Source organism: Desmodus rotundus, chromosome 6, assembly GCF_022682495.2.
Source record: "Desmodus rotundus isolate HL8 chromosome 6, HLdesRot8A.1, whole genome shotgun sequence".
NCBI lineage: Eukaryota > Metazoa > Chordata > Mammalia > Chiroptera > Phyllostomidae > Desmodus > Desmodus rotundus.
Window position 1 is genome coordinate 158,002,256 of NC_071392.1, and position 26,352 is coordinate 158,028,607.

General features: G+C 62.4%; 1 protein-coding gene across 2 annotated transcripts in view; it reads right to left on the bottom strand.

Moving 5' to 3' along the window:
* The window catches only part of SDK1 (sidekick cell adhesion molecule 1), a 576,882-nt gene that overhangs the window by 12,365 nt on the left and 538,165 nt on the right, over window positions 1–26,352 (bottom strand). For both annotated transcript variants that reach the window (XM_053926257.2, XM_053926258.2), the window contains 9 exons: window positions 23,917–24,032; window positions 21,793–21,979; window positions 20,105–20,242; window positions 15,036–15,197; window positions 14,364–14,489; window positions 5,690–5,854; window positions 4,610–4,747; window positions 2,011–2,131; window positions 1,449–1,578 (listed from right to left, as the gene is read on the bottom strand). In XM_053926257.2, the coding sequence (XP_053782232.1) occupies window positions 1,449–1,578; window positions 2,011–2,131; window positions 4,610–4,747; window positions 5,690–5,854; window positions 14,364–14,489; window positions 15,036–15,197; window positions 20,105–20,242; window positions 21,793–21,979; window positions 23,917–24,032 (1,283 nt within the window). The remainder of the gene's footprint in view (window positions 1–1,448; window positions 1,579–2,010; window positions 2,132–4,609; window positions 4,748–5,689; window positions 5,855–14,363; window positions 14,490–15,035; window positions 15,198–20,104; window positions 20,243–21,792; window positions 21,980–23,916; window positions 24,033–26,352) is intronic.

The following is a 26,352-nucleotide window of genomic DNA, read 5'->3' on the forward strand; positions in this document are numbered from 1 at the left end:
TCCGGAGTTATGGCCCAGGGCCGGGAGGGAGCTCGAGCTTGGGTCTCTCACTGCCGCCGCAGACGGTCGCCCGGAGGACCGGCCTACTCTTCCGCGCGCTGCAAGCAGCTGGAAGCAGGCTGCTGACTCTGGACCACAGGCAGGCAGGGGAGTGTTCGCAGGGTTTCACCCGACAGCCCCTGGTTTGGGCAGCCGTGCTTTCGGAGCACGGAGTGCTGTGGATGCTTCCTCCACGCCCAGGGCCGCGGTGCGGATGGGCGCCCCCTGCCCTTTGTAAACAGAAACTGGGAGCCCAGCAGGCGAGACAGGACCTGCCCTCCCCTCTCCCTGGGAGCTCATGTACAGACCATGGTTTAAAAGAAGCCGTTGTATTGGGCCTCAGGGCTCAATAAGGCCTGAATTTAGGTCAGAATGAAGGTGAGACTTATTTTAGATTAAATATTGATTTAGAGTAAAAATGCTGAGAGGTGGGGTCAGCCTACACATCTAGTGAACGGCCTGGTGATTTGTCTCCCTCCCGAGGCCTGGCCGACCCCGAGCTGGGGAAGCTGAGGACGGACAGGGAGCCAGCTTCCCTGGTGATGGGAGATTGGAGAGAGTGCCGGGGGGGGGGGGGGGGGGGGGCAGGGAGGCTGAGCCCCTGGTGGAGTCCCCAAGGTGCTGCCTCCTTGGGAAAGGTCCGCCTGCTACTCCCCTGTGAGCCGTGCACCCTGGACCGCCCAGCCCCACAACTGAACGCCCCGCACAAAGGAGGCCGGGGGTTCGCAGGCCCTTGCGCCCGGCGGGTGTCACGGTGGAGGCGCACTGCCCCTCCGGGGAGAGAGGGAGGGCCGAGTCTCAAGTGGGAGCTGCTGGAAGGACGCTGTTAACTGACCCAGAGCTGCTGTGCGGAAAGCCCCCCTCAGCACGAGGGGCAGGTGGGAGAGGCAGAAATGTGGGGGAGGGGTGGGGGTGTCCCTGCTTCTCAGTCTCGCAGGCTCAGGCTCCCCCAACTCTCAGCTGGGGTCCAGAAGCCACCAAGTGCATGGCCACCCCCAGGACACAGCAGGCCTGGTTCTGAGAGCAGGAGGAAGGAGGGTGGCCTTGGATCAAAGGTCACCTGGGGCACGTCGCCCGTCTGAACACTGGCAGGGTGGGGACCCAGGAGATTGGGCAGGCACGGGACCACTCCCCAGAGCCCTCAGCGTCTGTGTGTGCTGTGGGGGTGGGTCTGCTCAGAGATGGGACCGCTGCTCGGGGAGCCCGCCTGGGCGTTGGTGCCGCCGATGCCGAGGCTGTGGGAGGGGCTGGTGGGCACTGGGGCTGTGGGTCTGAGTTCGGAGCTTCGAGTCCCTCCCCAGTCTGTCAACGGGGCCCTTGTCATCATCACACCCAAGAGAGACAAGCCACCAGGCACCTGGAGGAAGCAGAGGGCTGGGACAGGAGCGGGAGGGGGTCGCAACACTGACCTCCGACTCCGATGCGTCCACTGACTTCTCCTGGAGGTTCATGCTCTCGGCCAGCACGGCCCCGTTGTACTTGTTACAGATGTCCTCGTCCGAGTAGTGCAGCCCCCCGGGGCTCGGCCGGGGCGGGGACCTGGGGCCGGGGGCCGCAGCCGTGAGGGCACGCGGGGCGGCAGCGCTCTGCCCTCAGCCTGGGGACTGCACTCTGGCGGAGCCAGAGGAAACCCGCGGCCTCTGCCCTCACGGCCTCTGATACTGTTTCGGCAACAGGTGCGACAACTTCCCAGTCTGCGGCGCTGGCGGGGACCCCACGGAAGCGGGATTCTCTAACCCTGGGGCTCGCCTGGGGCCCGCCCGAGGGCTGTGGGGTCTCCCCAGGTCACCTCCCTGCCCACCCAAGATCGTCCTCTCTTTACCACCCCCGCACTCCGACCGCCTGCCCGGACCATCCTCCTGGACTCAACGCTGCCCCTGCTGGGATTCGGTGGGACCACGGGGGTGGGGACGCATCTGGCCAGCACACAGGCCCTTGAATGGGGGAGGGGGGCAGCTGCAGAGTCCCTACCTGGTCCCGTTCTTCTTTGAGAAGGTGTTCTTGACATTGAGGTGCCTGCTGTTGAGCTCCAAGGCAGCGAAGCCTCCGTTATCCAGGGTCACAGACTCTTCCGCGTGGGAGAGGCCCTTACCTGCAGCGGGACCGGGACCCAGACGGGACCGTGAGCGGGCGTCGCAGGCAAGCGCCCCCGCAGCTCCCCGAGCTGGAGAGCTCGAGGTCTCGCAGCCCCGAAAACCGCAGCCCTGGCCCAGGGGTGGGGCCTGAGGGCCGGCGGGGGAGAAACACTGTATCTTAGTGACAATGCCGGAGCAAAGTGGCACTGTCAGCATTTCAGTGTTTCTTTCGCCTGACACCAGAATAGCAGAATTCTGACCAGAATATGTTAAGAAAGCACTCAGAGAGCATCCACTTTTTAAAAATCGGCAAAGTCAACATTTAACACATCAAACGCAGCTGCTCGCAACCCTGTGACAAGCCAGTCCTTGGACAGTAAGTTTGAGGGGCCGGCCAGGGGGTGCCAGCTCCCCGTGGCAGCGAACTCAGCGCTCTGACAGCGGGGCGGGGGCCACCCTGAGAGTGAGTTTGAGAGTGCGCATCACAGCAGATCCCGGACGCATCAGCAGGTCGAGTGGAGCCACGGCGTGGAAGCCGGCGTCCTCACGCCGCCCCCCTGCTGGGCTGGTGCACTCCCACCCCCCTAACCACCCGGCTCACTCGCCCCCTTCCTTCAGACCACAGCTGGCAGGTCAGGAGACCAGGGAGAACTTTCCAGATGCCCAAAAGAGCAGCCTGCTGTCTCCCGCCCCCCAGGCCCCTGGAGCCAGGACAGGCTCGCCTGCGGTTTCCCCAGGGTCACCGCCTGCCGGGTTTTTCAGACGTGTTTGCTCGCTCTTCCTCGTCCACCTCTGTCTCCCTGACTGGACCCCAAGTTCCGAGCAAACACAAGCCCTAACAGCTCCTTGGCCTGCTCTGCTCGGCTCCCGCTGCGCCGGCCTGGGGGACAGGGCTGCACCCGCGCCGGGGTCCACGTGGGTCTGCTTGACTCAACCCCATTTCTAAGCCCTGAGGGTCCCCTCCGTGGGGTGCCTTGTCCCCCTCCCCCAGCGTGCCTAAACCAACAGAGCACCCGGGGAACATGAGGGTGCTGGCAAGGGGGGTGTCAGGAGGGAGCCAAGGGAACCTGCTGAGGACGGTCGTGTTGGTGTGCAGGAAGGAGGGTGCGGGGCAAGGCTGTGCCAGCGCGGCGTTGGGCTCTGTGTCCCCTGGGCGGGAGGGGGACATCCTGGTAGGCAGTATTTTTCCAGGGGTCCATTTGTGGTGTGAAGTTAACCCCTCAGGTGAGGCTGAGTACCGGAGGCTGCAGGTCAGCTCTGTCTCCCAGTCGGGTGGGAGCGTGACAAGTCGGGGACCCTCCACAGCCAGACACAGGGCTCTGTCATAGCGCTAACTCAGTGAAGCGACACACCCTTCCTACCCCGTGAGTCCCACAGGAATAAAACCCGGTGCAGGAACACACGTTAGAAGTGAATTTATACAGGAGAAACATCCTTTCTTGGAGGGGTGGACTGCTCAGTGTCATGGGAGCATGAGGCGAGGCACCCAGGGTCTCAGTAACGCTTTCTGCACAGTGACGGTGCTGGCGGCCGGGTGGGGGTCCCGTGGGCCCCTCCTCGGTGCAGCGGGCTAGCGTGGTGGCTCCTCTGTAGGACAGCCTCACTGGGGATCCCGTCTCCTAAGAGGGAGGACGGAGGAGCTGATGGGAGGAGCCCGACCACCCAGCATGGGGCCTGGTGACCCTAGACAGCGGGCCCAGCGGTGGGGATGTGCGGGGAAAGGGCAGCCCGCAGTCTGGGGCCCTGCGAGACCTGCGAATGAGAGGAAGTGGCCCCCGGCAGCTGCGGGAACGTCTTTAAACGGAGGACGCCAGAGCGCGTCCAGTGCGCCGCTCTCCAGCGTGCGTGGCAGCCCCATCGGGACAGCAGGTGCGGGGCGATGCCCACAGCCGGAAAGCTCCCCTCGCACCCTCTGTTTGCCCTTGTCGGCCAGGAGCGACACCATTTTGTCTTCCAGAAACACCCGCTGTGACCTTCCTGTAAGTGGAGTCACACTCTGGGTGCTCCTCTGTGGCTGGCTCTGCCCCAGGTCCTCCCTTTCTCTAATGACGGCAACTCACCCAGCAGCGGCACTTCCTGAGCACCTACTAGGTGCCAGGCACAGCGCTTGTGTTGGGGACATGGAGATGAACTGGCCACCATGGGCTCGGCGCTGGGCCGTGGGGCAGAAGGCGAGGCACAGACTCGGACCGAGAGACGGCCGTGCCGTGGCGTTTCTGTCACTCTGTGCGGGACACCTAGAGCTGGGGCCTGTGCCAGCCCCTGGTCCTCACGGCCCTGACTGGCACGGCTGCCCACAGTTTGACACTGTGCACTTTCTGGTCACCTTTGAAAACACGGCTGCGTTGGCGCAGGGTGCAGTGGGGAACTGAGACTCAGAGGTCCCGGGTGACGCATCTGAGACACTCGGCCATGCTGAGGGCAGACAGGAGAGCCTGGTGCCCCGAGAAAGGCACCCCGCCGCTGTTCCCCCAGCCCCGGGTGGGGTGGCCCACCTGTGCCGCAGCTGCTGTATCTCCGGCTCTGCCCACGCAGGACCAGGGCGAACGCGGCCAGCAGGACAACGACGAGGCAGGACAGTGCCAGCACCAGCAGGAACCACCACTCGGCGTAGAACGGGGCGTCCACTTGGGCTGAGGGCAGACACGAGCACACGGGGACATGGGACAGACACCCAGACTCGCCTGCTGCCCGTGAACTGGCCAGGGTCAGGGTGTGGCGGGTGGGACCCCAGTCACAGGGAAGATGAGGCCACTGGCCTGGACAGGGCTGTCTGTGCTGGATGGCGCCCACACCTGCCCGGAAGCGGCCTGTGGTAGGCACGTGCCAGGGCCAGTCTGGCTGCCTGTCAGCCTCCTCCACCCACGGGCCCCACGAGCTGGGCTGTTGTATTTAGTTCATCCCCCAGGGAAGCTGAGCAGAACAACTGGCCCCACTTTCAGGTGTTCTTTGAGAAAGGAATAGAAGAGTTTTCATTTACAAGTTGCTCTAAAGGAAGCTACTCATCTCGTTTTATCCTATTTACTAAACCGAAAAATGGAAATTGTTCCTGGAAAGTGCCGGATGGCCCTGGGGCCACACTCTGTGTCCTTGCTGTGCCCCCTGCAGGGGAGCTGGTCCCGAGGCCTTGGATGCCGGGAGGCACAGGAAGCCTGTTATAGCTGAGGCCCAGGACCGGCCGCCCACAGAAAACACACCCGCCAGACGTTAGACACAGCGCTGGACGGACGCAGCAGGGTGCATGCGGGGTTGAAGGGGACAGCAAAGTGGTCTTGGACATGCAGTGGCCCGGGCTCCTCGGGACACGGCAGCATTCCAGATCCACAAGGAGGAAGCCGGCTGCCCTCTCCTGAGGAGCTCCGTGGTCTGGCGTTGTCCAGAGCGACCCCCTGTCCCAGGGGCACCCCGGCCTTGCCGGTGCTGTGGGGGCACGAGGGCCGCTGCTGCCCGGCACCACACTGCCGCTCGGCACCATGTGTCCCGCGCGGGCCCCGGGTGCCGGAGTGTCTGCCAGCGGCAGGGTCCCGTGCCGGCCTCCCCACTCAGAAGCAAGAGTTCCTCGGAGGGCACCCTACCTGACACGGCTGTGGACGGGCTGCTGGGCTCCCCATAGCCCATCTGGTTCACAGCCACCACCCGGAACTCGTAGGTCACTCCTGGCCTGAGCCTGTCCAGGCTGATGGTGTAGGACGTGGCACTCCGGGGAACGCCCTTCACGAACATGTCCCACAGGCCTTCATCTGCAAGAGCGAGAGTGCTGGGTGCGGCTAGGGAAGCGGGCGCAGCGAGAGTAGAGGACAGGGCTTCCCCCACCTCCCCGCCAAATGCGAGCGGCCTCAATGCGGCACCGGCCGGTCAGCTCACCAGCCCCCTCGCCCAGGGCACATGATGTGCGTGTCGGAGGCTGGGGTGAGGTGCACAGGGTTGGGGGCAGTGGACTTGGGCAGCCGAGGCCTTTCCTTCGTCAGTAGACTTGCTGAGACTGCAAGCGGGTGGTGGCTTTCTCCTGAACGCTCTCGGGCAGATCCCAGACCCTCCCCTCTGCTCTCTGCCTGGATCTTATCTTTGGTTCAGGGTTTCTGGCGCAGCTCACTGCTGTGCTGCCTGCCGTGTGCATGCGGTCACTAACCCTATGTCCGCTTTCCTGACTGACCACGGGACACCCACCCCAGCCACCGCCCGGCTCTGCTGGTCCCTGTGCACACCAGCCATGGCGCTGAGCTCTTCCCAGTGCCCACGGTGGCCCCCCTACATTCTAATCGGAACCGATGATCGATGTGCAAACTTGAAACGACAGCCCCTTTGCCTCCACTGCCAGCTTTGCGGGGATGCCACATGGCCTTGGGCAGGGAATGCAGGGCTCCCAGAGTGACTTTCCGTGACCTGCAGCAGGTCACGTTTGCATCGCGGAGAAGGTGCCCAGTGCAGCTGGGATGTGGGGTCTGCCCGTGCCCTGGGACGGCCCTGCCAGGCCTCTTGCCCCACGGACGCTGCCTCCACTGCCCAAACCAAACTCGCAAAGTGCCGCCCTCGGGCCCCAGCACCCTGTGAAATGGCTGCAGCCTCCAACCTGCCCCAAGGTGAGCTGGGGTCTTAACCCATGTCCGGGCGCTTAGCCCTCTTAACCAAGTACAAGTGCAAATTACACAGATAGGTTGAACTTCGCACAGGTACTTGCACACCCACGTTCCCAGCCACGATATGCACAAGAGCCAAAAGGTGGCGGTGACCCAGGTGTGCACTGATGGGGGAGCACAGGGGGTCCATCCAGACGGTGGCTACTGTTCAGCCCTGAAACCAAAGGGAATTCCGACACCTGCTACTATGTGGCGGGCCCTGGAGGCCACCGTGGTGAGTGAAGCAGCCAGTCTCAGAAGGACAAATACTGCCCGATTCTACTTCTGTTAGGTCCCTGGAGGAGCCAGTTGACAGAGACAGGGAGTAGGAGGGTGGTTGCCAGGGGCTGGGGGAGGGGAAGGGGCAGCGAGTGTTTCGTGGGGCCAGAGTCCCCGTGTGGGTAGACGAGAACGTCCTGGAGACGATGGTGGGGACGGCTGCACAGCAGGGTGAGTGTGCTGAATGTCACTCGTGCTAGACACTTACCAATAATTAAATGGTAAATTTTAAGTATATTCTACTACAAACTACATATTGAATTTACTTAAGCCCTGACATATAGGAAAACGTTAAAATTGAAATTGAAGCCACTAGGCTAAGTGAGATTATCCAGTCACAGAAGGGCAAGCACTGTCTGATTCCACGGGAACGGAGGGAGTGAACGCCTTTGGTGCGGAGCCTTTCCCACAGGACCGAGGACCTGAGATGCGTGGGGGCTGCCGCCAGAGCGCTCGGAGACAGCCCAGCGTCGGGGAGAGCAGACCTGAGCCCAGGCTCTAAGGTAAGAAGTGGCAGAAAGGATCCCCAGAATGTTTGTCGGGAGCAGCGACCCTTCATGAATTACAATTTCTCGGGCAGGCACGGGTATGTGGTCTTTTAAAACGAGCCGGGGGTCGGGGGTGGCGAGGCCCGCTGGAACAGAACAGTCACGTCCCCGCGTCCGCGACCGCCACGGCTTATCCGGAGGCCAACCTCGTCGCGCGCTCAAAGCGCCAGACCGGCTCCAGTGGATTAGCCGACAGCAAACAGAAAGGAAATTGCTGGTGTGGGCGTCTGTGTTTGCGCAGGATTTAGCGTTCGCACCGAGTAAGTCCTTGCAGCCACAGGTTAATGAGGGAGTGGTTGCTAATGAGCTTTCAAAGGTGCAGCTCTCCGCACGGGCAGAAAGGTAGCGCCACGCTCGTTTACTTCCAAATATTCGCGTTTACATTAGTTTCTCACCAGGATACCCATTTCCACTAATAAGGTCAAAATGGCACGCTGGAACTTAAACCTTTCCCTTTTCCTCCGAACATGCTGAGGTTTACACATGGAAGGATCGTTGTGCGGGACTTATATTCTGAGTTTTGCCTGAGAGACATCAGGGAATGGCAGGTGCAGGGAATGCCCTCTTGCCTGGGCACAGGCCACCCTCGCATGGGCCATGCCCCACAGGCCACGCCCTCCGCCTCCAGAGCCCCTGGCCCTTTCCTCCCTCCACCGCATTCACCCATCAGGGAGTCAGGTGAGATGTCTGTTCTCAATGAGTGGCCAGCAGGGGATGAAGCAAAACCAACAAGGCCATTCCACCCCTTCAGACTCATCTTCGGAGGCCACCCTTGACCCCCTCCAACGCCCAGGAAGACGTGGGTGCTGCCAGTGGGCTTCCAGAGCACCTCTTCACATCACCTGTGTCTTCAACCACCGCGCCCTCAGAGTTGCCCAGAGTTCAGTAAGGACCTGTTGACACGACCCTTCCGTCCGCGCTCCCTCTGCGGTCCTCTCGGGCTCCGTGCCCCTGCACCTGTGCGCGCTCACAGCCTCCGCGGCCCGCAGGCTGCTGTCGGCTGCAACCAGCGCCCGTCACTGGCGCGCACTGGGACCACGCCTCCGTTCCGGGGCTCTCAGCGCTGCGGGAGTCAGGCCCCGTTTTCCTCTCAAAACACAGACACCGTGATGCTGTCAAAGAGGCTAACGGAAAACATGCAGACTCTTTTAAACTGGATGTTGCTTAAAACCACAGAAATGACGGGCCGCGGAGGGGCACGGGCGTCCTCAGACTGACCGCGCGGGCCTGCACAGTGGGCTCCCTGAGTGTCTTCTGCATCTGTGTTTCTGCAACGCTTTCTTGCCGCTGAAAGAAAAGCCCTTTCCCTTTCCTGTACCGTCACCTGAAGCCACATTTTATTTTAAGCACTCTGTCGCAGCTCTAGGAATCGTGTGCATTTTTCATAGAAAACATTTTAAAATATTGATGCAGCATCTCAGCCCAGAACGAGGTATTTAGCAATCCACTTACGGTGACAAATGTCGGGGCAGGGGCCGTCATACCACGAGATTTCCTTCTAAATTGACTGAAAAAAATGTTCCCATTTTTACTCTGCTTAATTCTTCCTTTCCAAAATTAGCATATTCAGCATTTTCGGCTTCATTTATAGTTCACCAGGCTGCTGGTCCACACTAATTTTTAAATCAGAACCATGGGTGGGGGCGGGCGGGAACCTGGCAGCTGTTGAAGGGTCCACTCCGTGGCCGCGCGGTGGGCCGCCCTCCTCTGTGCTGTGCCGCTGAACACCCATGCAAACTCGTGGCGGAGGGAGGGGGGTAACGTTAGGGAACTATTAGCTGCAGTGAGAAGTGGACACTGACTTTCTGAGCACAGGGCGGTCCCATGGCCTGGTCTCCCCCCCAGTGAGCTCGGACGAGGAGCCGGGCCGTCGTCCGAGGTAAAGGGCAGTTCTGGGGCCGGAGTCAGCCAGCTCTGCCGCCCAGGGGGAGGCTCCGCCTCGCCGGTGTGCTCGGGACAGCTTTCCTTCTCCCCTTAGGGAGAGAACAGTGGTGGTGTCTTCCAAAGCCACCTCCCTGGATGGCTGCTGCTGGGATGACTGGGGAGTAGCCCTGCTGGCCCGAGGGCTTTGAACTTGCTGGGGGAGGTGTCGACCTTCCCCTAGACCTCTGTCCATGGCAGCGCAGTGAGCCCGAATCAGGTCTGTCTGCCCGGCCTGCCCCCCTCTCCGCCCCCCATTCTTGGACATCGAGGGAGCACCGTCCTGGACTGTCTTTACCGAAACACTGTCGGGAAAACGGCACTGCCAGGTGAGAAGGCGGGGCACTGCTGAGAAATAAGCTTTGCAAGGTGTGCCTGAGTAAGCACACCCTGGTCCCAGGCCAAAATCCGGCGGCCTCAGAAGGAGAGCTGCGTGGGGTCCAAGGCACACCTGGGCCGCCTGCTCCGCTTTTCTTTAAAGAACACGAACGCCGGCTTTGCTGCCCTGGACGCGCCATCCAGGTACTACGAAAAGGGAAGTGGCTCTGTCGTCTCCCTCGGAACAGGGTTTTCTGTCCGGTCCACGCCTGCGTCTGTCGAGCGGACTGAGTCAGCCTTTCCCTCCCGCGCCACCTCCCCCGCCCCCACGGGAGGGGCGCGTCTGTTCCCAGACAAGCTCCGGGTTCGCTGGGCACACGAACGCCTCGTCTCTGGAATGACACAGTGCCGCTCGGTTTACCCCTCGAGCACCCGGGCGGAGCCACGCGGCAGGTATCCGGACGCGCACCGGTCTGATTTTACGGACAATTACACAGGGTCTCCACGTGAGTGGAACTGTCACTCCCGGCCTGACGTTTCTGGTGCCACTAACTCACACTGCCCACACGTGACTGTCAGCCCGCAGCCCTGAGCAAGCGGAAGCCTGTCGGTTGTTGATTTCTTAAACACGGCGATTTTTCTTCTTACAAACGGTCAGCCTGGGTCAGAAACTTAGCTGAAGCAGGCGGGCTGACTCACATCTCACAAAAAATCACTTTTTACCTCATCCCTGTTTAAGGCAGGAGAAAACCTGAGGCGAAAGCCTAAATGCAGAGGCTGGCCTGCGAGGGAGAGCCCTTCCCCCCAGAAAGACAGGGATCGGGGCGCAGGCTGTCAGCACGCAGGGCTCCGAGGGGACAGGCGGCGAGGCCGAGGCCGAGGTGGAACCACCGTCTCGCTGAACCTGCTGACTTGGGAACTTCTGTGGGTTTTACGCCTTCGGAACAATACTGGTTTTCTTCTCTGTCCAGCTGAAAAGTCTCCAGATCAAAGACCCACAGTGAAGGTTTTGAGTGGGAGGGTCCTGGTCTGGGGCGCAGGGCCTGCCCCCCTGTTCTCAGCTCTGCGCCCAGCACGTCCTTCGTGAAAAAACAACACGGGGTCTGCTTGCGTTGGGCACATCCCGGCGTGCATCAGCGCTGCTTTGGAGGGGACGTCTGTTCAGGTTCCTTCAGGACCGTTCCAGCCTGTTGTACGAACACGTGAATGAGCTCGGGGAGCTCCCCGGAGGAGCCACGCCTGGGATGGTCTGTGTAATCAGGCCACGTGCACACACTTGCTGCGCAGTCTCCACTGCGTCACAGGGAGCAGGACAAGGCACTCCACTGGGGACCATGTCCTCGGTGAGGCGGGCCTGTGCAGTCGGGTGTGCTGTCCTTGGGCCCACCCCCGCCGACCACGCCTGCCCAGGGGTCAGCGGCCCTGCTCCAGCCCGGTGCTCGCCACTGTGGCTGCTGCTCTCTCCCGTGTCTCCATGGTGGGGCAGCCAGGGGTTGCAGGGGCTAACGTGAGGTGGCCTGCCATCACCCCCGCTGCCCGAGCCCTCGGCTGCCCGCTGGCTGGGCACCAGCCGCAGAGCAGATGAGCTGCAGGCGCAGAGGTGCAGGTGGGCGGGAAGACGTCAGGCAGGCAGCCCACCCGACGCGAAGTGTCTGGTCTTCCTGGGTGCCCTGTGGTGAGGGGACCGCTGAGCGGCCCCCCACTGAAAATAACCTCTCCTGATGCAGCACATGGCCCGTATTCCAGACCCTGGCTCCCTCAGAAGGTGCTGGAGACGGCCTGGCCAGAATGTGCCGCAGAGGTGCGGGAACACGGGCAGCCGGTGTTCTGTGGCGTGAGGCCTGTGCTGCACCAGGCAGAGACCGGGGCCCTGCGGCACGGCACGGTGTTTGAACATCGACACCCTGCCGCCGGCCTTGCCACACAAGGCGGCCTCTTCTCGCCCGGGGGGCGGCTGAGCACTCAGGGGCCTGGGAGAGTTCGGCGGCTGCCCAGGCCAGCCTGAGAATCAGGGCCTGTCACTTGTGGGAGGGGCCGCAGTCCCGCAGGCTGATCTGCGACGGAAACGCTCATGCCGAGGACGCGTTTGTGCCCTCGACTGGACGGGGAGACCCTCCGTGGGGGACATGTGTCTACGTCACACATAAACTTCAGGCCGAGCACTTCGAGGAAGCTGCAGCTCCGTGCAGCTGTGGAGATAAAACAGAGAGCATGGGTGTCTTTTCTCCGGGTCCCCGTGGTGACAGCGTGCACAGCTGCCGATGTTGCCGCCGGGATGGGACGCGGACAGCAGCACTGTCGGGTCCAGAGCTCTCCTGTCCCCGGAACACTCCCGAGCCCTCGCCGGGCCCCACGCCTGCCGGCCCCTCACTGCGCTCAGGGAGACAGAGTCCTGTGCGGGCTGTGCGGGCGTCCTCCAGGGCCGGGTTTCCTGATCTCTCGGTGCGCGGGCCCCTTCCGCCATCTGCTGACCGTGAGGGACACCTTCTGAGAATGGTTTTCGGTGCGTGAACCAAAATTAAAGAGGAAACCAGTTCCACGGGTAAGGCTTTTAATTACCCAGAGGTCAGTGGGAGTCTGCCGGAGCGTGTGTCTCCCGGTGAGGCTGCTGGTGTGGACGGTGGGTGGTTTTCTCCGCCTCGCGTGAAGCCGCAGGGCTCGTTGGGAGGCGTGGTGGAAAGATGGGCTAGCTGACCGCCCTCACCGTGGAGCGTGGGATGACAAGGTCTAGCAGGGGTCTCCGAATGATGCTGAGCTGGTGAGACACGTGCCTGCCACGGCAGGGACGCGATGCGGCCGCGGCCGGGGTGTCTCTGCTGACACTGTCTCAGGGACCGCATTTGTGACATTTGTGGTTCTGGGTTGAATTGTGTCTCCTCAAAATTCGTATGTTCAAGGCTCGGTCCCCAGTGCCTTAGCATGCGACCTTATTTGGAAATAGGGCCATGGCAGAAGCAATTACTCACGATGGGGTCGTGAGGATGAGCCCCTGATGTGACTGGTGGCCTCACAGAACGGGAACGTTCACATGCCGACACGGGGAGAACGCCAGGGGAGAGGAAGCACGTGGGTCAGCCTCACACAAGCCTCGGGACGCCCAGGACCGGCAGCCACGCGCAGGCGCTGGGGAGGTAGGCTCTGCCCCACCTCTGAAGGGACCCGCCCTCAGACCTGGAGCCCCGGGGCCGAGAGACGGATGTTTCTGTTCCGTAAGCCGCCCTGGGTGAGGCGCTTGGTTGCGGCCAACGAGCACACTGACACTTACGAGGGGAGAAGATGCTGAGTTTCAGAAAGAGGTGAGTGAAATAAGAAATGCGCTTCTTCCCACCTGAACGCACAGATCGGAACCCTGTCGTGCTCCCGGGAGGGCCCGAGAGTCTGCAAAGCGCCTCCGTCTCCCACGCGGTGCTAGACCCGGGGGGGCAGGGGGGGATGCAGTTGCTCATGCGGGTCGGAGCGGGCCCGCAGCCCGCACCTATTCTGGGCGTCTGCCTTCAGGGGGTGGGGCAGCGGTGAGCGACCACAGAGGCCCATCCGAGCCCACACAGCTGAGCCCACACCAGTCACTGATCTGGGACCCCTGTCTCTGGGACAGGCTGAGTGCCTTGTTCAACAGTCTCGGGACCCTCGGGCTGGCGAGTGGACTGTGGGAGTTCTTGGGCCAGAGGTTTTTTTCATATCGCCTTTGAACAGAAATTTTGGTCTTATGAACTAAGCTTCTTAGGAGTTTCTGGAAGGCACTTGTAACGAGTAATCTTTCCAAAGCAATCTGGTGGGGGAGTGGGGCGCCCCTGGTACAGCAATGCACGTGACTCTCAGTCTCGCGGCCTCTTTAAACATTAGACTGAAGGGTCCCGGAGCCGCCGCCCGCCCGGCGGCAGGGTTTGGCAGCGCGCACACTTTCTGGACGCCGCCCCCGCCCCGCATGTCCTGCGTTTTCACACACACACTCCCGTGAGCCCAGCAGTGAACTCAGCGTTCTCTGCTTGGGGCAAAACGCCCAGCGCCGACCGTCACGTCTGACTCAACTCACTGGAAATTTGTTTTCTAGGTACTCCCATTCTTAGTTACTGAAGATGAAGGGGGCAGTGGGGGAGGGGCTCTGGGACCTCAGGTTCAGAAGCCACAGACGTGGAGTGGACCCTGCGTCGGCTTCGCTGTTCACAGGAAAGTTTGTGAGGATCAGACGCGATCTCCACACCTTCCACCTGGGAAGCAAACTCTCAGAACCCGCAATGAGAACCCTGGAAATCCTCTTAGATCCCACTGGTGAGTCGAAAGCACCTCCAAGTGTCCCCAAATTCTAGGGTGCTCGCTTCTGGGAGTGACATTTTCGCCTGGCTGGTGTGCTGTGGGTAAGACAGGTGGACGGGTGCCCGTGAGGTTAATATCACGAGAGGAGCATGGGGGGCTTCTCACTGCAGCGGAAGGGCCCTCCCTGCCCCGGCGTCGCCAGGGCAACGTGGGGAGGAGGGGTGCAGTGCTGGCCCGCAGACCCTTAGACACAGCGCAGACCCTGTGCCGTGGGCAGTGCCCGACTCTGGCGCCCACGGCCCTGCCCCCCTCACCTGAGGGCCTGGCCTCGATGACGTAGCCCGTGGTGGGCGCCCTGCCAGCGTTCCCCTCAGTCCACTGCAGGGTGAGTGCAGAGGCTGACTTGGTGACCAGGACGTCTCTCGGGGACCCCGGGGAACCTGTGGGGTAAAACAGAAAAGAGGGCATATGTTGGCCCCCAGGGGACTCCCAGCCCCCAGTGTGGGGCCCCCCGGTCTGGGTCTCTGTGCTCTGGCTGGGTGGCCCACCCTCGCTCGGTGACTACATGGGGCTGATCAGAAGGGCAGGAGAGATGGCACGTGCAGAGGGCCCAGCTCGGTGCCCAGCACTCTGCGTGGCCTTCCTTTGGCCGCCTTGGTGTCAGAAGCAGTTAAACGAAGGCCCGAACAGGCTCAGTAGGAAGCTGCATGGCTGGTCTTTAGGACTTGTGGAAGCTAAAGTTTTCTTACGTGTCCTGTTTCAAAAATCAAACTCAATTCTTGTTCTCTTAATTTTCCCAGAAAACAAATCAGCACTTCCCACACTTAACACCCAAGAAACTGCTCACGTGCACCGACCGAGCCGTGGGTAGAGCGTGCACACGGGTGCACACGGGTGCACACGGGCCACCTAGTCCCGAGTTCCCGCTGGCTCTGCGCCCACAGACGGCCGTCCCCGACCTGGGGACTCGGGAATCGCCCACTCACCCTCGGCCGGCCCGGCCGTGACGTTGGCTTGCAGCTCGGGCCCGTAGGCGATGGTCCGCGCTTGGACTCGGAAGAAGTAGGTCACACCCTTCGTGAGGTCCCGAACCTTCAGCCAGCGTGGCCCACTCCCTGCGACGTCCACAGTCACCACCTTGCTCACCCCTGGAGCGGCGAGAGCAGGGTGAGCGGTCCGGTTTAGAGAGGGAACGGGTGTGCAGCACGGTAAGGAAGGGTTTCTCGCCTTTGGGAGGTGGTGGTGGTGACAACAGCTGATGTTCAGCACACAGAAGTGAGCTCAGAGCTCACGCTTGGTCAGGGGCCCCCACAGTGGGAGGGGGCAGCCCATGGCCTCACTGTTCACAGGCTGGACCCGTGGGCACTGTGGGAGACCTCGGGCCCTGGCCCCCCATCAGGCCTCTGCTGCTGTTCTGGGCCTGTGTCACTAGCGCAGGTGACCTGGAGCTCCCTAAGCCACAGGAGAGGGGCAAAAGCGGGAGGAGACGCCGGAAGACTTTCAGTTCAAGGGTGGGCAGCCCAGGGGGGCTTTCAGCCTCACGGGTCGGCTGACCTGCGGCCTCAAGGCCTCAGGCAGCTCGCGACAACGTCATTCGTGGACCCTGAAGTGCGGATGCAGAAAAATTGTCACTGTGTATATTGCCGCCTGGACTGGGAGAGCTGTGACAACATGGCTGTGACAACAGAGCTTTCACTCGCAAACGTGTAAAGGGAGCAGAAAGGCTGCGGCGGCCCTGAGAGAGCTGCGGGAGTCGGGCGGCACAGTGTGCGAGGGGACGTGCTGGGAACGACGCACATGCAGCGCTGCCCGGAGGGGAACTGAGCTTCTTTGATTAAACACGTCTGAAAACAATGCACCGCCCCGGCTGGTGTGGCTCAGTGGATTGAGCACTGGCCTGCGAACCACAGGTTCGATTCCCAGTCAGGGCACATGCCTGGGTTGCGGGCCAGGTCCCCAGTAGGGGGTGCACGAGAGGCAACCACACATTGATGTTTTCCTCCCTCTTTCTCTCCCTTCCTGTCTGTCTAAAAATAAAAATAAAAAAAATTAAAAAAAAATGATGTGCTGGACTGCAGGTTTCTCTGAGCTTTGCTGGGCGTCTCTTGGTGGGAGGACGTGAGGACACCATATCCCGAGACGCCCAAGTCACTGAATCACTCAGGAGACCAGTCCCCACTGTCCCGGGTTTGGCTGTCCACACCCACGACAGGGCTGGCCCTCGGTGACAATGGCGCAGGGGCCCCCCAGCCCTCACCCTAGCAGCCTGACCACAGATGGGCCACGCGTGTGCCCACTGCAGAACAGACCCGCCCTTCCAGTCCTCCGGCCCTGCGGGTCTCCAGACGACCTTCTTTGGGTTTGCTGTTTCCATATTGTGCTCTTTAGAAAACATCAATTCAGCCAGATTATCCTCTTCTAAGTCATTTCAGAGTGACACCGACAGATGTGTGCGGCCCCCACGCCTGAGCCCCCTGCGGGGACACGGGGAGCCTCCCAGGGAGCCTGACTGTCACCTCACCTTGCTCGGAAAGGGCTCGGAGGGCTCCAGCCTGCGCACGCAGCTCCCACCGCGGCCCTCATTGCAACGGCCTGGGCCCTGCTGGTATAAGTTATTCTGGGGAGCAGCCCCCCTTCTGCTTTGTTAGAACGCCTGCCTGCTTCCCAGGGCAGAAGTCAGCCCATGTCTGATTCTGTCCCGCCGTGGGGAGGCAGGGCTGGGCTGGCCTCTGGCACCCCGATTATGTCAGAGCCTTGTACCTTTAGCCAGTTTTCAAGCTGTGCCCTGCGCGACAGAGCCCCAGGGCGCAATCGCACAAAGTACTCCGGTTAAAAACATTCTAGGAAACAGAGAAAGAACCCTGCCACGAAACCAAATTCCCGAGAACACGGCTCAGCGTTCCGTGCAGCTCGGCACTCCCCCACGACAGGGGACTGACGGGGCCCAGCCCGCCCCGTCTCGGTACTCGGGAGAAACCAGGCCTGTCTTCCTGACAGGTGACCCCTGGGCCTGGTCACCTGGGCCATGCTGCATTCCCTGGGCAGGGACTGGGGGGAGACCTGGCCCGGAGCTGCAGGAGGCCGAGGGAACCTCTCCCGGCTGAGCTGGCAAAGGCCCACACACAGATCCGCCCTGGGGCTGCCCTAACGAACACCCTAGCGGCTTCTTCGGGTGAGGTAGGAACCGGGGCTGTGGGGGGACTCGCGAGGGCCGGGTGGGGTGGCGCGGCGCAGCGAGGGCCGGGCCAGTGGCCGCTTTCTCCTCCCTTTTCTCTTCTGCTTTCTTTCTCAGCAGAAGCCGGCTGAGAGAGCCCTTCCCCACGGACAGGAGTGAGGATGCCGGTGACACCTGGTCGTCCTACTGTGACAAGCTGTGAAGGTGGTTGCGGCTGAAGTGACTTCACCTGTTGTCACTCGAAAGACAGAGTCTCACATGCAGCCGGGCACGTGAAAGGCTCCAAGAGCCGCTCCTCACGCCCCACCTGCCGGTCAGGACGCGCTCACTTTCGGAAACAGAAGCTCCCTGGGCACTCCCCCGTCACGTGGCTGTGTAGACCTGCAGCTGGGGCTCTGACCCCACCCTCCCACGCTCTCCAACGACAGGCCCTGGGCAAATGTTAAGGGCTGCGGCCCGATCACTTTGCAAAGTGGGGGTAAGTGTGCCGCTGCACCGTGGGTCGCGGTGAGGGTTTGGAGCGAATGCGTGGACGGGCCTGGCTCCTGTAAGTGCTGGGCAGATGCTGTTGGTGCGCCTGGGTCCTGTCCGTGGGGAGCAGGAGCCGCGAGTGGGCTGCACACGCTGAACGTGAGTCTCCCGACGACACCAGCACTGATGTGAGGTGGACAAGCCACCACGGCCCTGGTGACCCCGCGAAGCTTCCTGACATGGAGCACGATCCGAGGGAGGGAGGCCTCCTGCAGCAGGTCCAGGCCACCAACAGCTAGCGATTATGGCAGTGGCAGTGGAGAGCAAGTGCCTTCTTATGAGGCAGCCGGCCCAGGAGACGGGCCCAGTGGTGCCCACCACGGAGCTCCGAGAGAACCTGCAAACGCACGTCTGGCCCCCAGAGCGAGGACGTGTCTGAGGAAGGTGACACATTCAGGTCCCCGACGAGGAAGGGCTCCGCTGGTCCGCTAGACTCGTGAGTTGCGGCAACCCTCTCTCATTGGGACAGTGTTGTGTTTGGCACATGTCCCCTGCTGGGACCCCAGCCGAAGTCCTGGCTGGGCCACCTGGTCCCCAGGCAGGCACTCAGTTCTGAAAGAACGCAGCCAAGCGAGGCCACGCTACCCCCGCGCGGGTGCTGGGCCCCGTGCGCCCGAGCTCACGGACTGCTGGAGACGCCGCTCTCCCCTCTCGTTTTCACACCTCGGATTCAGGAGGCAGCACGCAGCCGATGGCACGAAAGTCCCGGCCACAGTTTATTGGAAGCATTTCTTCCTTTCTTAGCACTTCACTAAATAACAATGAATCTCACGGTCAATGGCACAGCAGAGCTGACGAAAGGAAGCCGAGTGCTAAGTTCTCTTCTTCAGATCAGCTCTGCTCCCCCGAGCGCACCGACTGTGAAGGGGAACTGCCACCGCGGCTCCAAGTGGGAGCCGGTGTTGTCTGGTGTGTGGGTCATGCTTTTCCACAGACGTCAAGTACCGGTGATTTTTACAGCCTGTCTGTGTGCGTTACCAGGGAAACTGCCCAGGGCCCGTCTCCTCCTCTGGAGCCGCAGTGCCTGGTCCACTGAGGCAGGAAGACACGCCCACTGGACACCCACGAGCAGGGCAGGGGAGCACAGAGGTGGGAGGTGGGACAGCCACGCAGCAGCCGAGTGGGCTGGGTGTCATACAGTAGGGCCATGGGCAGGTGCCACGTGAGTGACCGCAGAGCACCCACCACCCGGCTCCTGTCCCTTGCCTTCATCCAGTCGGGCACATCCCCTGGCTTCCCCTCCAAACCCAGTGTACCTCACCCTCACCCTGTCACCCGCTTCCCGCCACATCCCCCTGCCTCTCCCTCCTGTCACACCCCCACCTGTCACCCTCTCCTGGTCACACCCTGCGCCCAGCCCTGGGCCAGGACGTGGCAGCGCACCCCCAGGTGGCCCCCAGTGCGACCCGTCACTCAGTTCTAGGCTGTGGTTGTTGCCCCTCTCAGGGCCCCTGTGTCTAAGTGTTGTCTCTGCTCCTCTGGGTGTCTGTGTTTCCGCCAGGTCCTGGGCAACAGGCGGCCATCCACACATGTTTTCATCCACGGTGTTGACACTGGCACTCAGGCAGAGGGCCCTGGTCTCCCATAGCTCAGACCCTCCCCCACTCTTTCACCACGGCAGCAGGCAGGGCACCGGTAGACCCTCCTCCTCCCTCCTGAGGCCTGGTTTGGGAAGGACACTCCCCTTTCCACTCCTAACTCCCACCCCCCACCCACTGCCCCTGGGCCACTAAGCCTCCTGCAGGGGGCTCTCTCCCGGATCTGTGTTTCTGGCTTCCTCACCTTGTTCAGGCCTCCTCCCTGTGCCCAGTGCCCTCACCACCCTCCTGTTTCCTCCTGGGCGCTGGTCACTACGAGAGTTTGGCTTGTCTAACAGCACGCTGCTTCTCTCCTCACTGGGGTGCAAGCGCACCGGACCCAGCACTGCGAGGGTCTTGGTGACCGGTTCACTCAGATCCCCACTGCCCTGGGTCCACAGGCTCCGGCAGCCGGAGCAGGGCTGGGCCCACGGCAGGTGTGCCATGAGTGCTCACGGACATGAACGGACGGAGGGGAGGCTGGGAAAACACCTGGCAGCCCCGCCCCCGAGGCTGACCATGTCTGGTCGGCAGCGTGGCCCTGAGTGGGCCCTCGAGCGCTGCTCACAGCCATCTCCCCAGGGCCCACGAGGACTGAGAGTCCAGGAGGAACCGTGGAGAAATGTCGAGGGAGCTACAGAGATGAGGTCCGAGGCGCATGCAGGCAGACCCGCGGGGTGAGCGCCGCTCTGGGACTGGGGGCGGAGGTGTGGCCACAGATCAAGCAGCGCTGAGCCCCTGCACAGCCGCCCTCCCGTGCCCCCCGCCTCACCTTGCACAGGCGCCAAGGGCTCGTACACCACGCGGTAGCCCTGCAGGATGCCGTTGGCGGCTGCCGGCTCGCCCCAGGAGACGTTGAGTGTGGTGGAGGTTATTTCGGAGAAGGCCAGAAAGCTGGGGCTCCCGGGCGCTGGGGGGGACAGAGCACAAAGGGACTTTCACGGAGGTGCTGGGGGGTTGTCTGCACACGTGTCTCTGCCTCCGTGGGGAATACACGCGTCACCAGAAACCATTTTCAGCTCAGTGACAGTCTAAATGCCATCGAGGAGAAGGACATTCTTTGGCCATCTCCGAGCTCCCCAGGGTCAACCGGAAAGCCGGGTGCTCGGGGAGGGGGGGGGGAGCGGAGCAGCAGGAAGAAGCCTCAGAGGCTGAGCGACGAAGGCAAAGCCTGAAGAATAGATGGAGACGGGAAACGGAACGCAGGCCGCTCCATTTCCTGGGTGCTGCTGGGACCTTCCTGAGGCTCCTGGCCTGCTCTCTGGGGAGCTGGACCCTGTGACGGCTGAAGGCCCTGCCGACCCCTGTATCCCCAAGGGGTCTGGCGGTCTTGGAGGTTGCCCCTTCTCGGCCCTCTGCCGGCTCGGAGTGCCCTGCTTGGTCCGGAGGGGGGCGGACTGAGGAGCTGTCCTGAGCTGGGGCACCTGACCACAGACACAGAAGGCCAGGTGTGTGGCCAGGTGGCATGCCGACTCTGTTCACACATACCTCCTGCCTGGGCTCTGAGCAGAAGTAGGGGTGGGTGTTGGTGCCCAGATCTGTCCCCCGATGGCCTGGGTGGGGACCCACTCCTTCAGCTCCCCTCGGTGCTCAGGAACCGTTCTGCCCTCTGTCTTGTCCTGGGCCCTTTGGCCCTGTGACCCGCCAGGCCTGCAGTGCCCTGGGGAGGGCCTGCCCACGTCTTTCCTGCTCAGCGTCCACACTCAGCCCAGCTTAGCTACCAGGTGAGGCCCAAAGGAAGCAGCCTGTGCGGGCTGCTCACGTCACCCATGGGCGGCGTGACGCTTAGGAGCCCCTGTCCCCAGGAGGTGAGAGTCTCAGGAGGGTATTAGTTGGCTGAACCTATAGCACTGTGGGGAGTCCTTAGTGGGTCTTCACCCCATGGCCCCCCCACCTCGCTTCCCCTGCCTCAGGCCCCCTGGGCCCCGCAGATCTGCTTGGAGCTGCCAGGACGCCGGGCCAGGCTCCTCTGGGCACCTGTCAGCGCCACCCAGATCCCCAGGCCGCTGGGACCCTCCAAGAGGCTCCGGAAGAGTGGGACCCCTCAGAACCCAAGCTCCAGCCAGCGTGTGACGGCTGGCAGCTCAGCCCATCCATGCTCCGGACCTGGCTGGGGTGGTTTGTGGCCCCCAACCCAGGTGAGCATCCGAGACGGCGGCCTGGGCTCAGCCCACAGGAGCTCCCTCCCAAGAGACAGGAACTAGTTGGCAAGCCTGACAGGAAGGCCCTGAAGGACCTGGAACGTGCCCTGGTGGTTATGAGCGAGGCCTAGGTCAGCCGCCTGGAGACCCTGGGGGCTCGGGAGGGAGGCAGGCTCGGCTCGCACTGGCTTGCGCCGTCGGGACCTGGCCGAGGCCTGGCCTGGGGGGCCTTGGGAGCCTGGCCCAGACATGGGGGCCTCCCCGCAGGTACCACCCCTCAACATCGGTGCCTCGTGGGACAGGCGGCTGTTTGTCCTACCGGCCTGATGGGTGCGCCCCGGCCTGGGGTCACTTCTGGGCCCATCTCCAGCGGCGTTGAAGGCAGAAATGCTGACCAGGTACTGGGTGTGGCTGGTCAGGTTCTTCAGCTTCACCACGGTCTCTGGGAGGAACAGCACCTTCATCTTCTCTGTGTCGTTGGGGCTGTCTGCCTCCCAGTAGTAAACCTGTTGGGAAAAAGCGAGGGGTCGGAAGAGGGCCGTTGGAAGGGGTGACCCCCCCCCCCCCCACCGTCTCCAGCTGTCAGGAGAGAGGAGCCCATGGGTGGGGCTGTGCATGCCCTGGGGTACAGATTTGCTGAGTCAGGGGATGGACGGGGGCCTAGCCCTGCAGACTCGGGGCAGGGAAAGCCGTGCCAGGGCGGGCAGAGCTCCCAGGCTACCCCTAGGGTAGCGGAGCCACTGACTGGCATTCCTGAGTCACCCCTCCAGAGCCGAGCCCTGCCCAAGGGAGCCGAGTGCCACTCAGGATGGGGTCTGAGGACAGAAGGGACACTGTCCTTCAGCCACCAGTGTCCCTTTCCTCTTGTAGAGCCAGCACGGCTGGTGTCTTCCCTTATGGTCTCTGCCGCCCCCACGGCTCTGGAGCGGAGGGAGGGCAACTGTGTCTCCCTGTGCCAGCCTGTGGACAGACCGCAGCGTCCCCCTGGTCTCATCCCAGGCTGGCCCCGGTCACAGCCCTTGGTCAGTGCGGCCCCATGCAGGACAGTGAAGCAAGACCTGGGGTGGGTGAGACCTGGGTGGGCTCAGCACTATCGGGACGGCCCATGTTTCCCTGGGGTGTCACCCTCTCACTGAATTTTCACGTGCCTGGGGGTGACCTTGGCTTCGAGGACAAAGGGGTGCAGAGGTGGCCAGATCTGCTTTGCTAGACAGCTGGCCAAGAATCACTGCCCATGTGGGCTGGCCAAGCTGCCCAAGGACAACACGGTCCGTGGGTCCACCTGGCCCCGTGGCCTGGGGGAACTTGCTAGGACTGGGAATTCTTGGGCCCGCCGTGAGAGCAGCGTGGAGGCCGAGAGGCGCTGGGACACCTGGGCCAGCCCTCCTGCCACACGCTGGAGTGGCCCTGCCAGGGAGCATCGCTTATATCCACCCCGAGACTCATTGCAGCTGCTGCGCTCCGAGCTGACCCCGTGAGAGCTCCTACTGGAACAGCCCTCCTCACGGGATCAATACCCATGTCCAGTGTCTCCCTCATTAAGGGAGTTAGAAAACACACTTTGGACACACACAAATGGCTCCTTGACTCCGAGCTCGCAGGGCTCTCCATTACCTCGTTAATCATGGGGAGCGCCCTGCCGTGGAGGAAGGCGTTCATTTTCATAAAACACCTACAGAAATCATCTCTAAATGGACACATAATCGGTCCCACAGTCGTCGGGGCGGGTCAGCCCACGGGACCGCGTGACTGATCGGCTCGGGCTCACGCTGCCCTGCAGACGGACGGGGCTTCTCACTGCTGTTCCCTGCGGGGCCCTCACGGAGGTCTCACAGGATCTCTACGCAGAGGTGGACTGACACGAGGCGCTTCCTGCCCCAGAATAACCCAACCCACTGTTACTCATCCCCCAGAACTCCTCTTGCTCCTGCCTGCCGCCTTTCTTGTATCCCATCTCTGGAATCTTTAGCTATTGTGGAATCATGACCTGTTAGTGTGGTGGTTCTCAACGTGGGGCTCCTGGGAACCACGGCCCCTGGGGGACCATGTTAGGGTGGAACATTCCTGGGCCCCACCCAGGACCTATCAATCAAGAGATTCACACACCACCTGATGGAGACCCCGGGGTGGGGAACAATTCACTTCAGAGCCCTGCTTCACTGTCCATGAAGGGAGTCCTCCAGGGTGGGTGCGGGAGGGGCAGGGCTCCCTGCAGCCCTGGGAGGGGCCCCTGAGCACACACGGGCCAAGAAGCAAGGCTGGGCTGAGCCCACTCCTGGCGCTCAGCATGGCCCGCAGCTCTGCGGGCTGAGGTCGGCTGTGGGCCTGCCCCAGGAGCCAGAGGACAGCGTGGAGTGGGGCCAGGATTCCACCTGGGATCCAGGCCACTCATCGTGGCCCTGCCACCCGGGAGGAGGAGCCTGGCGTGGCGCGAGCGCATTGCCTTGTAGCCCTGGACGTTCCCGTTCTGGCTCTCCGGTGGCGGCGGGTCCCAGGCGACCTCCAGCTGGCTGGCCGTGAGCGGGGTCACCTGCACGTGCTGAGGGGCCATGGCCGGGGCTGCGGAGAGAGCAGGACAGGAGGCGGCTGAGAAGCTGCTCAAGGCCGTGCGAGAGGCTCCGCCCGGCCCTGCAGCTGTTGCCGGTATCTCGGAGAACCCTGCCTGGAGCCACGTCTGAAAGGCGTGACGCAGAGTCAGGGTGGCCACGAAGAGCGTGGACGGCGCGGAGACCCAGCAGAGGGTTCCGTGGAGCATCCCAGTGCTTTGCGGCCAGGCGCGCAGTCTGGCTGTGACCCGTCCCGTGACAGCTGTGACAGCCTGCGGGGTGAGTGGAAGGCACTGAGTGGAGGGCGGGTGGTTCGGACGGAGGGAGCACGGCTGGCGGAGGCACCCGCTCCAGTCACAGCCCGGGAGCCCGGGTCCTGGAGGCAGCTCGTCTGCACTCACCGCCCCTCCAGGAGGGACAGGGACACAGATTTCAGCGCCACACACCCTTCTGGGAAGCCCCTACGGCTCCAGAGTCTGAGGGCCCAGTCCTCAATTCTGCTCCATCCCTTCCAGGCAGGGGAGGCCCCTGGGTGCTGGGTTGGTGTCAGCAGGGCCACAAGTGCCTGCAAACAATGAGGGTGACAGATGGGGCCACGGTGGCCACCACCTTTCCCAGGGGCCCTTGGGAAGCTGGGCTGACGCAGAGGACCCACGCGCTCGGGGCAGGGCCCTTCTCTGTACTGAGCACTCTGGTGGCACAGTCAGTCCTCTGGTCTCCTTCCCTGGCGCCCTGGGAAATCTGGGCCGAAGCCAGCGCTGTTCTGGGGGTGCCAGCGGACCTCTCACCTCCTGCAGCTGTAGCCTGCAGGCGCGGGAGGTGCCTTCAGACTCAAGTCTGTTCATGGGCCACCAATGGAGACCGTGAAACAGGCGCTATGGAGAGAGACGGCCCACCGACCGACGGCCCAGCTCCCTGGGAGGCCTTCTGGGAGAGAATGACCTTGGAGTCTCCCCTCCCTCGGCGCCCCTGCCCCCAAGGTGGCGTAAAATAGTAATTAACACCCACTCAGCCTGACACCGACATTTGTTTTGCTCTAACTGCGCGCCCCCAGTTCGGGCTGCCCACCCTGCCGCTAATGGAAATGTTAATAACCCACGCCAGGTTGTTGTGGCAGATGCTCAGCCTCATTATCAGAGATTCTTATTTACCGCTCCATTAAACAACAGAATCACACAAAAAAACAATTCAATCAAAACTAACTGGAGGAATTTTAACAGCCACATTAATAATCCAAAACATAAATAAAGTTAATGTCTTCTGCATGTTTGCCATCGGCAACTCTATCGCAAAATCACTGTCACACAATTAAAAGGCGAAAGACAAAATTGAGCCCCATTACCCTGGTCGCCGGTGAGCACCTGGCTCCCCCACCCCCAAAGCCTCCTTTTCCAAGGCACCGCCACAAGCAGCCGGCGGTGGTGCCCGGGTGGGAGAGTCACGCCCTTCACCAGGGTGCCCGCAGTGAGCCGAGAAGGACCCGGTAAGTCCGGGGCCGTGGGACCCCGTGCTGTGGCCTGCCTGTGCTGGACGAAGGCCTCCGGTCTGGTCCTGGGTGGTCCAGGCCCGGAGCCCCAGGCATGGCTGTCCCCATCCTGCAGTGTTTGGTAAACCCACAGGCTGCCCTGCAGCACAGGCTTCTGTGCCACAAAAGCACGGCAGGTGACAAAGACTCTGGTGCTGCCAACACAAGCAGGGACAGAGGGAGGCAGGCGAGCGCAGAGCAGAGCATGCTGGGCTTGAGGCTTCCTGCTTCGGCTCCTGAAAGGGGCGGGACTCGGAAGGCTGCCGCGCGTGGCCCCAGAGAAGTCCTCGCCGGGCGTGAGCACAGGGGTCTGCCAACCCACAAGCCCGGCTGAGTCACCTCTGCCTCCCAGCCCGGTGCTGGTGCCAGGAGAGAACACCAGGGTCAAACCGGAAAGCTTTTGGACATGCCTGAGACCATCGTTCCAAAGCCTCTCAGCCCAGGACGCCTGGTGCCTGCTGGCACAGCGCTGAAGGTGGGATGCACAGGTACAGGTGTGAAGTGGATGCCCTCTGGGCGTCTCATGTCGAGGCTGATGAAGCTGTCACACAACTGCCACCCACAGTCCTTGGCATGACCGTGTGCCGCCTGGCCAGAGAGCGCTTGCTCAGCCAGTGCCGGAGAAACCCCTGCCCCTGCAGCCTAGCGGAGCTCCAGGAGCATCTGCAGTCTCTGGCATCCCGGCCGGGGGCTCAGGGAGGCCCTGCAAGGCGGGGTGCAGGGGTGGGGGGTCGGGGCCACAGCCCTGCCTCGGTGCTGGTGTGCTGGTGAGGGGAGGGCGCTCCTGGTCTCCAGCTCCGCCTCTTTG